The sequence below is a fragment of the Sinohyriopsis cumingii genome, chromosome 16 (genome assembly GCF_028554795.1).
Source record: "Sinohyriopsis cumingii isolate HCF-2022 chromosome 16, ASM2855479v2, whole genome shotgun sequence".
In the NCBI taxonomy this organism is placed as follows: domain Eukaryota; kingdom Metazoa; phylum Mollusca; class Bivalvia; order Unionida; family Unionidae; genus Sinohyriopsis; species Sinohyriopsis cumingii.
The window spans coordinates 70,796,111-70,812,842 of NC_142976.1; the positions used below are offsets into that span (position 1 = coordinate 70,796,111).

At 35.9% G+C, this 16,732-nt stretch overlaps 1 protein-coding gene across 1 annotated transcript in view; it reads left to right on the plus strand.

Moving 5' to 3' along the window:
- Positions 1–13,063, plus strand: part of LOC149780746 (lon protease homolog 2, peroxisomal-like) — a 51,610-nt gene extending 38,547 nt beyond the window's left edge. Inside the window, exons 15-17 of the mRNA XM_089937808.1 lie at positions 2,727–2,918; positions 5,051–5,161; positions 9,088–13,063. Of these exons, the coding sequence (XP_089793934.1) occupies positions 2,727–2,918; positions 5,051–5,161; positions 9,088–9,198 (414 nt within the window). The 3' untranslated portion in view covers positions 9,199–13,063. The remainder of the gene's footprint in view (positions 1–2,726; positions 2,919–5,050; positions 5,162–9,087) is intronic.
- The last annotated feature ends 3,669 nt before the right edge of the window (positions 13,064–16,732 follow it).

Genomic DNA, 16,732 nt, shown 5'->3' on the forward strand with positions numbered 1-16,732 from the left:
AAAACTTAGAAAAGTATTTATTTTGGTTAAGAAATTGATTGTATGTATTGCAGAGAATTTCTGCTGGTTAAGAAGTTGATTTTAGTTATTGCAGATTATTTCAGTTGGTTAGGAAGGTGATTGGATTTATTTGCACAGTAATTCTATTAGTTTGAGAGTTGATTGCATGTATTTGCACAGTAATTCTATTAGTTTGAGAGTTGATTGCATGTATTTGCACAGTAACTCTATTGGTTAGGAAGTTGATTAGATTTTATATCTGAGTGTTTCTGTTGGTTAGGAAGTTGATTGGATTTATTTGCAAAGTAATTCAATAGTTAGGCAGTTGATTGGATTTATTTGCACAGTGATTCTATTGGGTGAAGTTGATTGGATTTATTTGCACAGTAATTCTATTAGTTTGGGAGTTTTTTGGATGTATTTGCACAGTAACTCAGTTAGGAAGTTGATTAGATTTTATAGCTAAGTTTCTGTTGGTTAGGGAGTTGATTGGATTTATTTGCACAGTACTTCAGTTAGGCTGTTGATTGGATTTATTTGCACAGTGATTCGTTTGGGTAGGAAGTTGATAGGATTTATTTGCACAGTAATTCTATTGGTTAGGAAGTTGATTGGATTTATTTGCACAGTAATTCTATTAGTTTGGGAGTTTTTTGGTTGTATTTGCACAGTAACTCAGTTGGTTAGGAAGTTGATTAGATTTTATAGCTGAGTTTCTGTTGGTTAGGGAGTTGATTGGATTTATTTGCTCAGTAATTCTATTGGTGAGGCAGTTGATTGGATTTATTTGCACAGTAATTTTATTTGTTAGAAAGTTGATTGGATTTATTTGCACAGTAGTTCATTAGTTAGACTGTTGATTAGATTTATTTTCACAGTGACTCTATTGGTTAGAAAGTTGATTGGATGTATTTGCACAGTAATTCTGTTGGTTAGGAAGTTGATTGGATGTATTTGCACATTAATTCTTTTGGTTAGGAAGCTGATTGGATTTATTTGCACAGTACACCACTCCCTCTGTAACTCGCAAACCAGCTTATAAAGTGGAGTCAGGCATGGATCCCTTTTTTTAAACCAGAAAATACCCTCAAAATTGATCCCTATTTGTTGAACTTTAAGAAAATCTCGATCAAAATTGGTAATAGAAACTTTGAAATATTGCTCGTTTTATCATCGAAAACGGTAGATAGAACCTGGGAATTTTAATCAGTATTATAAAATGTCAAATTGATAAATGGGTCATACAATTTTTACATTTTCTTTCCAAACGACATTCCTAGTACACCACAATTAACAATATGTTAGGAAATTTCTATCATTGAAAATGTCACTTACGCCAAGTGGAGGCAGTACTTTAATAAATAAATACAAGTTAAACAATTTTAAGTGTAATCATCATAAGTGCAATGTGTCCTCTTGTAATTAAATGTAAAATGTGTCGATCTACCGTAACAGCTATGTCCACAAGCATTTCTTTGAGAATCTATTTAAGTGCCAACCTTGTTTTGATAACTGACTTGCAGAAGTATTTGTTGTATTGTTGTACTGAATTAAAAGCTGGCCTCGTTTGTATTATCACATTAATTATGTCTTTTGAATCAAATAAAGGAGGTGGAATAAAAGAAAAGTTAAAAGGCACAAAAATACTACAAACTTAAAATCAAGCGGCCCCAGTCGTCTGTTGGGTGAGCTCACTTCATTTGATCAATCAAACACTTATAAATGTTACTATGTATGTAACGTAAACTACCTTAAATTAGCCAACTCTTTCATAGCTGTAATCAAAGATAGCAAGGCAACCAAGCAAAATGAATACATTGTAAAATAAAGAGCTTGATTTCATAGATACGGACCATAGAGGGCAAGCAAGTTTCAGAGAATTCTTGAACTGGCACTTAGAGATATCCTCAAGGATGATAAGTTTCATTATTACTTCCAATGGATTGTCTCATGAAATCCATGTTAAATGTTTTTGATAAAAAAAAAGGAATCTTGTCTGGTGGTGTATCAACAGTTAGTCTAATTCCTTGCTTTGTGGACACCCAATTTGGCAGGATAGTATTTGAAACCACTACAAGAACCAGACTCATCAAGAAAACAAAAAGCAGTGACATAATGCACAAACTTTCTGCATACACATGATGGTTGTTGAAACCAGTTGGAATGATCTTTCACATGTTGGACATTTTGAAAATAAATGTTATTTAAATAGAAATAACGAACAACTTCATTAGAAAAAGTGCGTTATTAAAAATTATTATCGACATGATTGTAAAATTAGAATTCCCTAATGCTGCCATGGGGGCCCTGTGGTTTTCGCGATGTCAAAGTGATTTTTTTCCAATTTTTTGAGATCCCTTGGTAACTTGCGCCCTCACTTATAGTGCAGTCTTAATTTGTAGATCCCGTTGTGCGCGAGATATCAAGGGAGAGGTGTAATTCTGTTGGTTAGGAAGTTGATTGGATGTATTTGCACAGTAATTCTATTGGATAGGAAGTTGATTGGATTGTTTTGCAGAGTAATTCTTGTGGGTTTGATTCAGTTGTATTGCAGAGTATTTATATTGATGAGGAAAAACCTGTCCAACTGTTGTGATAAAATAAGCAACAGTAATACAGTTGTGGCAAAATGATCTGTGATGGTGGTCAAGAAAATAATATCTAAAAATGACCTGCATTTTACTCTTTCTTCAAATTTTTGCATAATGTCCTTTTTTCATCCCCAGCTTGGATTCAAACACGACATCTTGGAGAATCTGGATGTCCATATCCACTTCCCAGCTGGAGCTGTCGAAAAGGATGGGCCATCAGCTGGCATCACCATAACTACTGTCCTTGTATCCCTCTTCAGTAATCGATGTGTCCGCTCTGACACAGCTTTGACAGGGGAAATTACTTTGAGAGGTCTTGTCTTGCCAGTAAGTTGAAATGTAATCAGATTGAAAAAATAAACCTATATAAAGTTGAAGCAGATCAGCCTCAGTTTATTGATTGATACAGTTAATGTAATCAGAGGTTTTGTTTTTTAGTTGTTTTTAAACTCTGGATTATAGGCATATAGGTTTTTCTTTTTAATGACTGGAGGTCATATGCATTTTATTTTTAATACACACTTATCAGAGATGAAATTGATCAAACTATAGCTATTAAAAAGATTTTATATGTATGCTTAAAACAATATTAAACATCTTACATAAAGATAGATAATTAAAGAACAAAGACAGCAAAAAGAAGAAGAAAAAAAACAGAATCAGATGACATTATGCTGATATTGATTCATTTTGTTTAGTCCAGGTATTTGTGGGAAGGTTATGATTTTTGGGTGGGGTGGGTGGGATCAGAGTTAAAATGTATGAAAATTGCTATTACAGTCACAGTGTTGAGGTATGATACTTGCATTTATAGATGTAGGACATACCTGATATGTAACAGATTAGGGTTATGGTCATTGGTCATGGGTGTTGGAAAGGATGATATTTTGGTTGGTTTTTAATGGCACATTTAATATGTTACTGGCTGACACTTTCATGCCAAGGAAATGGGGGCTAAGTGCAATCCTACGGACAAACTTGGACAGCTTGGCTGGTCAGGGTGGATATCAAGCTTGCAACCCATGGATTTCAAGTCCAATGCTCTACTAACTGAGCTACTACGGTTGTGGAGAATGTTTTAAAAAGTTTGGGGATTTGCAGTGGCAGGCTGTGGAAGTAGCTCTTGTTGAACTTAATTTCCTTAACATTATTTTCCAACTGTTATTAATACTACACTGGACGTGTTGACATTCAGACTATTGTTAATGGTACTGTGTTGCGTAAGAGTTAAAACAACACCAACTGTATATTTCAATGCACAGGAACTTGTTAGAAAACCATATATTTCAGTGCATATGAACTTGTTAGAAGAATGTATTTCAATGCATACAAGCTCTTTAGAAGACCGTATATTTCAGTGTATATGAACTCAGTAGAAGACTGTATATTTCAGTGTATATGAACTCATTAGAAGACTATATTTCAATGCATATGGTCTCATATTACAGTGGTTTTTCATTGTATATGAACTTGTTAGAAGACCTTATATTTCAATTCATTAGTCAGAGCTTATTATGTTAAGACAGAATATATTGTAGTATGCAGCTTTGTATCATTTGTTTGTTTGGTTTGGTGATTCATGGCACTTTAGGTTATTTATTGCCAAGAGAATTAGAGCAAAGTGCCTTGCTCAAGGACACACCGCAGTAGCTGTCCCAGGCTGGCCTGATGGTAGATTTTGAACCCACACTCTTTCAACCATGAGCATGGCATGCTAACCACTACAGATCTGTCTGTCCATATGTATGTTACCAGTTTGGTTTCTGCACAATAGCCTTAGTTTTCCACCATCTACAGTTAACAGACTCTGTGGATGACATGGACTTGTGATAAGGAGAAACCCTATTGGCTTCAGGTGCAAAAGTTTAAAGGTCAAGATAATGATGACGGAAAGAAGGAAAATGGTTTCTGCACAATAACTCACTTTTTTCACCATCTGCAGTTTACCAGGCTTTGTGGGTAGCTTGCACTTAGGCTAAGAAAGAAACCTGCTAGTTTTGGTCTAAAAGGTCAGAGGTCAAGGCCACTGTGACTGAGAATAAAAGATTTTCCATCGTCTACATTTACTAGATTTTGTGGATAGATTTCTCTTCACATGAGGAGGAAAAACTCCCCGTCATGTCAGAAGTTCAAAGGTCAAGGTCACTGTTATTGAAAGAACAAAAATTCTATATATATGCTGTACAGACACACTTCTAGTTCTGATATATGATTTGTGGAGAGAAAACAACACTGACACTGCACAAGGAGAAGCCATAATTATGTAAAAAGTAATAATTGTACTCATCTAATATTGCTCTAAGATTCTTGAATATCTCTTTTTTTCCGTCATTTGTAATGTTTTCTTATTGTAGAAATTAGCTCAAATGTTTCATCTAAGACTAACCCTCATGGGCGAGCCTCATTATTGTGCATGGATAGTCAGTGAACATAGCCATGAATGATGAGTCCATTTTCAGGTTGGAGGGATCAAAGAGAAGGTCCTGGCAGCTCACAGGGCTGGAATCAAAAGGGTCATACTCCCCAAAAGGAATGAGAAGGATCTGAATGAAATACCATCTAGTGTCAAGGTCAGTAGCTTTGATAAAGCAAAAGCAGTTTTGACCTTTATAGCACCAGAATTAACATGAGTCATAAGTACAGTGGGGGTAAGTGGAATACTGTTTTTCATGACAAGATGGCCTAATTTGAACAAACCACTTTGTCATAAGACCTACAGTTCAGTTGGCACTGGCACAAATACTGGCATAAATTCTTTAATTGGATGCTGGATATTTAGTTGGGTTTTTTTTTAAATCAAAAGACAGAATAAGTTTGGAACAAATGGTGTTCAATATATTCAGTTCTTTCAACAAAAACATCCCTCGCTTTCCAGTATTGTGTTCCAAAATAATTGGTTCATTGGGGGCCTTTCAAACAAATTTTGCAATTCTTTTGAACAGAAACTATTAAAATCTTTTCCAAAATGACTTGGCTAAAAAATGTACAGATATTTTGACCGTTAGATATTACAATCTTAAACAGAATTTTGTTCTCATGTTCTCCACTTTTATTTTCAAGCCTGACAAAAAGATAAAAATTTCGCTTCTGTGTATTTTCTTGCTTAGAAGTTCTTTACCTAGGTGAATTTTATGACTAAAATTGGTTAAAAAAATGTGTAAAAAATCTAAATATCACACACACACTTTTGAGTGAAAATGGAATAGGGGACAATTTTACCTATGCACCATATAATACATTGGTTGCCATGTGCTTAATCAGGAGGAACATGCAAGTTCACGTGGTAAAATCAAAAAGAATTTCTTGTTGAAGTGGAATCAAATCATTCAAATGAAATTTAAAAAAGAATTTCTTGTCGAAGTGAAATCACTTTTACTGTATGGTTGCACAAACTATATGACTAGTACAATAGACAGGCACATTAACTGTAGGATGCGCATACTATGAAACCAGTAAAATAGATAGGCACATTAACTGTAGGATGCACAAATTATGGAACCAGTAAAATAGATAGGCACATTAACTGTAGGATGCACAAACTATATGATAAGTACAATAGACAGGCACATTAACTGTAGGATGCACAAACTATCGGACCATTAAAATAGATAGGCACATTAACTGTAGGATGCACAAACTATGGAACCAGTAAAATAGATAGGCACATTAACTGTAGGATGCACAAACTATGGAATCAATAAAATAGATAGTCACATTAACTGAAGGATGCACAAACTATGGAACCAGTAAAATAGATAGGCACATTAACTGTAGGATGCACAAAGTATGGAACCAGTAAAATAGATAGGCACATTAACTGTAGGATGCACAAACTATGGAACCAGTAAAATAGATAGGCACATTAACTGTAGGATGTACAAACTATGGAACCAGTAAAATAGATAGGCACATTAACTGAAGGATGCACAAACCATACAACCAGTGTAATGAAAAAGGATTTTGAGCATGGAATTACTGGCTGGACTAAATCTTGATTTGTTGGTGCTTTTATTAGGTATTGGTATTGTGCAAGTCTATAGCAATCTGAGTCATTTATAAAGTTATTTCAAACAGTATATCTTGTTTTTCCTTGTTTCTTGCTTTATTTGTATTTTTCCTTTACAACTTCTTCTACCTGTTATTTTTACCAATACACTTTATTACATCCATGCTTCATACACATGAACACTATCAAAAAGGAACACATTTGCCATTGGTTGTTGTTGTTGCTATGGGTTGAACACCATTTTCCAGGAAATGAATGGCTTTACTTGTGGCATTTGCGATTGGTAATATATTTTTTAGACTATGGATCTTGTTTAGAAGGTAAAACAATTGCTTAGATAAAACAAATCACACAATAATAGAACAAATCACACAATAATAGAACAAATCACAATACTATAGAACAGATCACACAATAATAGAACAAATCACAATACAATAGAACAAATCACACAATCTTTTGCTTGTCTATTTTGAGAATGCTGTAATAACCTGCAATAGGTTCATCTGTGTGACCCATATTTCTCAAGGGAGAGGCCAGATTTGTCCAATTGAATCTATAATTGGCCCACATTTGGAAATGGGGTGGGTGGGATGGCCTTAATTTGAAAAATTCTAGAAGCAACACTGTAAGTATGATTTTTCAGCCATTGATGGCAGCAATGCCCTTGTTTTGAACAACATTGATGTATATTGTCTGGCTTACACAAGTTGAGTAAGGCACAGGGTGTATATTGTCTGGCTTACACAAGTTGAGTAAGGCACAGGATGTATATTGTCTGGCTTACACAAGTTGAGTAAGGCACAGAATGTATATTGTCTAGCTTACACAAGTTGAGTAAGACAGGGGGTGTATATTGTCTGGCTTACACAAGTTGAGAGAGGCAAAGGATGTATATTGTCTAGCTTACACAAGTTGAGTAAGGCAGAGGGTGTATATTCTGGCTTACACAAGTTGAGTAAGGCAGAGGGTGTATATTCTGGCTTACACAAGTTGAGTGAGGCACAGGATGTATATTGTCTGGCTTACACAAGTTGAGTGAGGCACAGGATGTATATTGTCTGGCTTACACAAGTTGAGTAAGGCAGAGGGTGTATATTGTCTGGCTTACACAAGTTGAGTGAGGCTAAGGATGTATATTGTCTAGCTTACACAAGTTGAGTAAGGCAGAGGGTGTATATTGTCTGGCTTACACAAGTTGAGTGAGGCAAAGGATGTATATTGTCTATATTGTCTAGCTTACACAAGTTGAGTAAGGCAGAGGGTGTATATTCTGGCTTACACAAGTTGAGTAAGGCAGAGGGTGTATATTCTGGCTTACACAAGTTGAGTGAGGCACAGGAAGTATATTGTCTGTCTTACACAAGTTGAGTAAGGTAGAGGGTGTATATTGTCTGGCTTGCACAAGTTGAGTGAGGCAAAGGATGTATATTGTCTAGCTTACACAAGTTGAGTGAGGTACATGATGTATATTGTCTGGCTTACACAAGTTGAGTGAGGTACAGTATGTATATTGTCAGTGACTGAAATATACTTAGCTGTCAGCTGTTAACCCATCATACACACCAGGGGAATGGTTAAGTTTTGAATTTTAAACAGCAGTGTTTCAGTTATTTATGACTTATACACATGAGGAAATTTTGTCATAAATGTTCCTGACTTAAAGTGCATACATGTAGTTGTATTTTACATGAAGTAACCAAGAAAACCCATTGAAATTTAAATGAAGTTTTTTAATGCTATGATGAGGGAGGGACAGTGGAGGGCCAAGAAGGAAGAGTGGAGGGTAATAATGAAGGGTGGGAGGGCCATAAGGGAAGAGTGCAGGGCATTTTAAGGAAATATGAAGACCCAAAAGGGAAGAGTGGAGGGCATTAAGGAAACATAGGAGGGCCAAAATGGAAGAGTGGAAGGCATTAAGGGAAGAGTGGAGGGCATTAAGTACAGATGGGATGTCCAAAAGTGAAGAGGAGGGCATTAAGGAAAAATGGGAGGGTCAAAAGGGAAGAGATAATGGCATTTTGGACAGATGGGAGGACCAAAGGAGAAGAGTGGAGGGCATTAAGGATAGATGGGAAGATAAAAAGGGAAGAGTGGAGGGCATTTAAAAAATGGGAGAGCCAAAAAGAAAGAGTGGAGGGCATTAAGGACAGAAGGGAGGGTCAAAAGGGAAGAGTGGAGGGCATTAAGGACAGATGGGAGAGCCAAAAAGGAAGAGTGGAGGGCATTAAGGACAGATGGGAGACCAGCTAGAAGGGGAACAGAGTGTCTTTTTCTTTTTTATGTGCAACAGTGTTCAAAATACTAAGTTTTACATTTCTTTGAACTAAAGTTACATTAACAGCGTACCCTCTGGTCTAAGAGCAGTAACAATTGTGTAGATAATGAAGATGGTTATAGTCATTTGGGTGATAATAATATGCTGACTCATCATGATACTTGTCATGTCCTGTCTATCACAGAGAAATTATCAGTTTTCATTACTTGCAGGATGATTTGACCATAATCCTGGCCAGCAAACTTGAGGAGGTGTTGAATGCAGCTTTTGAGGATGGCTTCCCCTCTCTTTCTGAAGGTCTCCAGATCCCCAGCAAGTTGTAATAAAGGACAGATATGAACATTTAAATTGCTTTCAATTCCTCCTACCTGAAAAAATTACCTTACAGGTTTATTGTGCTATCATTCCATTCTGCATAAATACTAGAAGATGAATAATTCCAAGACAGGTGATTCTATATTAAAAGCAAATTCATTCAGTTGAATCTAAGATAATTGTCTGGTTGCTTTATTTCTTCAAGGTGAATGGAGCAAGTGCACACTGCAAGCAAGAATGTGTTGACACTGTTGCATTATTGACCTTTTCACTGTATGATTTAAAGATGAATAAACCAGACTACCATTATTTAAACATCTTATAGAATGAACTAGTTTGTTTTTGAAATGGCAAATTCAGTGAAGGCAAAGGTGTTGTTCATTCGGAAAAGGAAAATAATATTGTGCAAAATTATTTCATATTCAGTAGTTTGAAATGGAATCATGTCATTATACTAGTCAAGAAAGAAACATTGGGCTTCTAAAATGTTGAGTTGTTGTGACATGTTCCAGATGTAACAGAGTGCTACTTTGTTCTCGATGACAGCCTTAAAGCTATAAAAGATGTTGCAGAGATGCTGCCAGGACATGCAAATGCAGGAATCATGAGCAATGATGCACAAGAGCTTCCTCAAACTCTGAGCAGTATATAATTAACCCTTAAAGTGCTTTTCGTAACAAACCTTATGCTGTCAGTAGAGGTATTGTAACACTTATCATGACATCAGTTGTAGGCAACTGTTTGCACATCTAGGTTCTGGTTTGACATTAATGGTTGTTAAACTAAATTTGATTGACATGTTGGGTCCTGGAACAAACATTCTGTCATAGTTTGAACCTTGAATACGGGCTACCTAGAACACCACACTGCCGAACCTAATTAAAAGACAAATAATTTAAAAGTAGAATGCAGTTCTCATTTCTTTTATCAAACAATTTAGCGATCAGGGATCTTGTAGATCATTGGAAAGATATGGTTATGATAGGCAACTGTTTAGACATCTAGGTTCTGGCTTGACATTAATGGTTGTTAAACTAAATTTGATTGGCATGTTGGGCCCTGTGGCATTGATGGACTTGAAAGTCTAATAATATAGCATTATGGAGCAGATGAGAAATCTGACATAATAGTTAGCAAAGCACCGATTTAAGAAAGTGAAACTTTGGCAGAGCAGTGAAAGAGCAGGTAGTGAAAAATCTTATTTTGGAGCAGAAGTATCCAAAAGATAATATATGTGACCTGTGGAAAATTGTATATAACAACCGTAAAGAACAGTTCCCCAGTTTGTACAAGCAGACTAAGCTAGTTTTTTATATGACTCATCATACGGTAGACTGTGAAAGGGGGATGTCTGCATCGAACATTGTTCATATAGTCAGATAAGGCAAAGATTTAGCTCAGAAACAGTTAACAGATTAATGCTTATACAACTAGAGGTGACGTCTTTAACATATTTTGATTTAAATAGAGCTCTAACAAAGTGGAGCAGGAGGAAAGACATATTGACGAATTAAGTAAATATTGAACTGTGGTTGTTTCCTCCTCCACCACATTTTTTCTTTAGTTAAAATCCTGGTAGCATCTCTGTGTAGTTGGACTTTGTTCTAGATGACAGCTTTAAAGTCAAATCAAATTTACAGAGACATAATATTGAATTTGGGTTGGAAAGAACTGTAGAATAATGTTGTTGACTGAAATTGAATTATAGTTTACACTAGAACTGAACATTAAGGGTCGGTAGGAGTCCCCCACCCCACCTTTTGAAAGCAGTGGAACATTTTTTCTAATTTTACAGCAGGGATCTAATGAAGAAATAAATGAAGGGCTTGAAAATTTGTGTTTGAAATTGTGATTCAGTTGATTTTTTTAGAGTTAATATATTTAGACATCATTGCAAATCTAGCAATTGCTTGTCCTAAATTAGACCCTGTTAAATTGGGAAAGGTATTGTGAAAACCATAGTAATGATAATCCTTATATATCTCTGATTCTTACCAAAGATGTATGAAACATTAAATGTCAAATATTGTGAATTATCTGAGTTCAGAAGTTAATTTCAGAGCAATGGAATTTTTGGTTTAAGTGATTTATGTGTAGCAAAGTCATGGTTATACTAGTTTAAACCAGAAATAAATGATTAATCAATAGATATTTTTTCTTGCCTGTGATATTAAAAATCAACATATTGTTTATATTTCACATTTTGTCTTATTGTATATCTTTCTTGGTGACATGTTGATTGCATGATGAAATAGTGATTAGAACTCATGTTGAATCATTTAAAGGTTAATGCAAGTTTTACTATAGATAATTCTGTGACTTGCTGTGGTAAATTCCCATGCTTTTTGTTACCAATACATGTTATTCCCCTCACCCTGTCCCTGAATAGTGAAACAGAACAGAAGCTGCATTGCATACACAAAATGTTTTCACATTGTGTTTACATGTATCAGGTTTTACAAAACAGTTTTTAAATAATCTGTTGTCGATTGAAATGAGTGGATAATTTTATTATGAATGTGAGCTGATATGTAACAATTTCAAAATCATTTGAAAGGTTTCCGCTGAGAATTTGAATGGTCAATATGGCAGATAAAATTACATAAAATTAAACAGAGTCTGTCACTCACAGAGGTGATTATAACATTTCAATATTAGTTGATGGGTTTAGTACCATCCAGGCTCAGAATAGGGTCATGGCTGGTAGCTGTATTAATGGAATAAATTAAAATTGGCTTTTAATTTGTGCATATTCATAAGGTCAAGCACCACTAGAAAGATAGATATGGGTGACACAAAGCATAAAGGATGCAAACACTTTTCACACTAGATTTTTGCACATGAATTTTAGGTCATAACGGTCTTTTATATTTTATTTTTTTATGATAGGATCAGTCCAGTAGTTATGTCTCCGACTCTGTTGATCGTTGGAAATCTATTTTATGATTCTGTTGATCATTGGAAATCTATTTTATGATCCTAACAGTCCACTAGGTATGTCTGCATAGATCATTAGAGAGCTATTGTTATGATACAATCAGTCCAATAGGTGTGTCTGTGGATCATTGGAAAGCTAGATTTATGATATGATCTTCCAATAGGTATTTCTATATATCCTTGGAGAGCTATATTTATGATATGATCAGTCCAGTAGTTATGTCAATCATTGGAGACCTATGGTTATGAGGTGATCAGTCCAATAGGTATGTCTGTAGATCATTGAAAAGTTATTTTTATGATATGATCAGTCCAATAGGTATGGTTATAGATCATTGGAGAGATATGATTATGATGCGATCAGTCCTATAGGTCTGTCTATAGATCATTGGAAAGCTACAGTTATGAGATGATAAGTCCAATAGATCTGTCTGTAGATCATTGCAGAGCTATGGTTATGAGATGATCAGTCCAATAAGTCTGTCTGTAGATCATTGAAGAGCTATGGTTATGAGATGATCAGTCCAATAGATCTGTTTGTAGATCATTGAAGAGCTATGGTTATGGGATGATCAGTCCAGTATGTCTGTCTGTAGATCATTGGAAAGCTATATTTATATGATCAGTCCAATAGTTACATCTGTAGATCATTGGAAAGCTATGGTTATGATATGATCAGTCCAATAGGTCTGTCTGTAGATCATTGGAAAACTATGGTTATCATGCAATCAGTCCAATAGGTATGTCCGTAGATCATATAGTTATCATGCAATCAGCCCAGTAGGTATGTCTGTATAGATCATTGAAGGGATATCATTATCAGAATGGTAGCTGATTATTTGTTGATTGTGTTCATGCATTATTATTATCAGTACAGTAATCTTTTAATTTTATTCAAGTTAATTTTTTTAATAAAACATCAATCTAGATATATAACTCGTGTTTGTTTTCATTTATTTAGTTACAGAAAGTCATGGTTTGCATTCACAGGATAACCAAGTGCATGTCAAAACATGGATACAGACCCTTAAATTGTTAATTTTACCAATGAAAATGGAACACAGAATACAGAATGATTGAAAATGAAATGATGAATGTAGTTTGAAGAAAACAGCATAAATATAAATTAGTGAATGACATAAAAAATGGAACAAAGTTGGAATGCATTTCTTTTTCAACTATGTTACTTAGGACTACTACTATCCCACAAATCCTTGGTTAAAATGTTTTAACTAACTTTCTTAAATTATGGGGTGCTGTACAGATATTATGAACTTCTGAGAGAATGGTTCATGTAAGGTGAAATTGTTGACATTTGCAACATGTACAATGGAAACAATGTTGGTATACTTCTATGTTACTTTTATGTAGTGAGGCTGAAATTTCTTTGGATATTGTACTTATGGAAATTGTTCTTGATCTAAGCACACAGCTAGTAAAAATGACTGCTCCCTTGTGCTAAAAAAAATCAGCCTGAATTAGTCTAATGTATGCCATTTTTAACAGTTAATAAAACGGGGAAAATTAATTTTGCCACATTAGACAATACCAGATTCTGAAAATGCAATGAATGTATTACCAAAATACTTGAAATATAAATATTGTTATCGTCTCTTTTTTTAAACACAAGTTACCTCTGAAATCCAGGAAGTGAAAAGTGGAAATAGCAGTCTTTTGAGATGTGCACAAAGTAAGGCCAAGCTGTGTACTCCATAACCCCCATATTACACCGATCAATCATACACCAAAATAAAGGGAATCAAAGGTTCTTTGAACAATATCTAAGATATACAAGGTAATTTTTTTATAAAGCTAGTTTAACCAGTGAGGAAGCCAGGGGAAATTCTTTTTTCTTTTCAATTCTAACACTTTACAAAACTTGACAAAATGACCTATCTGTCCACCTATATAGCAGATAGAGTGATCTCCCCTGATACCAGGAATGATGCCAAATCCCATGAGTTGGCCAGTTACTACCGCCTCTTGTGTTGAGTAGTACGCTCTCTACAGGCAGAGAGGCCTCGCAAAATCCATACAAACAGTTTGGAAGTTTTCTACCTCTTGAAGGAATTTCCTCTTTGTATGGAAGTATATCTCATCTGTAAATTTTCAACTTTAATTTCTTCCTATTGCTGTCAACAAAGTTTTCTAACCTTCAGTGTTTTCACTTTGCTGTCTTCACACACTTAGGCACCTTGGGTACATACCTGCATGGGGTTTATGATGGTGTCCCCTCACTTGGCTATAACTATATTAATATGTGCTTGTCAGGTGTATGATGTAGAAATGTCATTTTATTACTGCTTTATAATTTCCACTGATTTAGGATACATTCTTTTAGGTTTCTGTATTGTCTTGTCTTAGCATCTAATTTATAGTTGTATGCATTTCCTGCAGGTAACATTGTCTAATAATGGATATGTAGTGTCTACTTCATGAGTACCAATAATGATGCTTCAGTGCCTTTTGTATATGCAGGTTTTGTGTGTAATATAGAAAACTTGTTTATACTGTATAACTTCCACCAATTTTGGATAGGTACAGCTCATTTAATTACTGATCTCTCCGGTGGCCTAGTGGTTAGAGCATCTGCTTCAGATGTGGGAGATCACATGTTCGAACCCATATCAAGTCATACCAAAGACGTATAAAAATTGTAGTAATAACTGCCTTGCTGGGTGCTCAGCATTAGGAGGTTAGTGTTATGACTGGTCGGCCTCGTGTGGGAGGTTGTAGGTTCGAACCCAGGCCGCCAAGTCATACCAAAGACTTATAAAAATTGAAGTAATAGCTGCCTCACTTGGTGCTCAGCATTAAGAGGTTAGTGTTATGACTGGTCGACCTCGTGTCAGGATAATGTGACTGGGTGGGACATGAAGCTACATGCTTGTGACATGATGCCTCAGTGCTAGACATCACTATAAACTGCCACACTGCAGACATTGTAGCGATATGACTGAAAAATTGTTAAAACTACATTAAAAATCCAAATCACACACATGCACACATTTAGTTACTATAAGTGATGCTTCAGTGGTTTTACCTGTATAGGCAGTAAAAAAATTGGCCTGCCAGTGGGTAAATTATGGGAATTGATTATTCAGCTTCCACTTAATACATGTAGTTACTATAAGCGATGCTTCAGCAATTTTACCTGTATATACAGTCAAATTGACCTTCCAACAGGTTACTTGTTACTAGAATAGATTTGTTAGCATCCATTATGTGAATATTAACAGAGATGCTCTAATTCTCTACCTGTACAAGCCACATGTGCCCCTTTACAGGTATTTATCATAGTGGGTAACTCTGAATTGCCACTCATAAGTTCATAAAGCAGGACACTCATCCACACTACTTGTATATATTGTCAGTTCTATTTTGTCTTACAGATCTAGACCATGAGCAAGACCAGTCTGATAACCACTCAACATGTGTAGTTTTCTCAGGTTGTCATTCCTTGAATACATGTCGGGTTTGCATATTATGAGCAAGAGTCAATGGGCAACAATTCTTTGTGCACTAAGGGGAAGGCACAGAAGCATAGCTTCAGGGACAAAAGCAGCTTGCATGCAAGTGTTTGAAACTATATCATTTATCAGGGGAGCAAGATGGAGAGCAAAAACAGCCTCAGTCTCACATATAAGATTTACAGGCTGGCTATGTGGATCAATATCCATACACCATCTCAATCTCAAGAACTGGACAACATCATGCCAGCCAAGATGGTCATGTTCCTTCATGACTGGACTTGGCCATATAAATCTGATCACAGTGGGCCACAACCACAGTTGATCATATCAGTATCAGCCACCAGAAAACGAACTTGTCCAGTTCCATGACTCACATTGTTGTGCTTGGCACTTCCTGCATATGACGCCCAGTTTAGTGCTGCAGTACCCAAGAACCCACTTTGTGAAAACAGTTAAACAGCAGACTAACCCAAATAGTGCTGCTAAGCACTTCCTGTGGATGATGCACAGCCAATACAGGCACTCATGGATCAATATAACATACATAGTGCTGCCAGGCACTTTCTGAGGATGACATCCAGTTTATATAAGCACTTTCATGGATAAGTGTAAGCCACATGGACACTTCTGATGTATGATGTCCATCTTGATGCCTCAGTTCCCTAAGATATGTCTCTTCGCTGATTCTCAAGTCTCTGCCACCCAAAGGGAGCCTTTACTTAGCAACGTCTTAGAAGTAAGGGGATTTTATGCATAACATGCTGCAAGTCTATTGAACCACCATCCTTGACATTCTTCTCCAGCTACTTTGCAGGTAGCACAAGAGACAGTAGCTTCACTTCCTTAATCCAAAAACCGATAAAAACTGTCCCTCAGTACCCTTGTTATTAGATCTTACAATGATGAGTGAAACTCCACCTTGATAGCTTGGACTGAAGAAGTTTTCCACCCACTCCCATCGGAGTTCTGTTGTCCTTTTTCCTCTACATCACCTGTCTGGTCTACAGTTCTGACATCAGGTGATTATTGTCCACGGAAGAACCTACTTTCAATTGCTTCCACAATCAGACAATTTCCTGACATTTTTGGACTGCCTACACCGTTGGTTACAAGTTCCAAACAGCTACAGGCA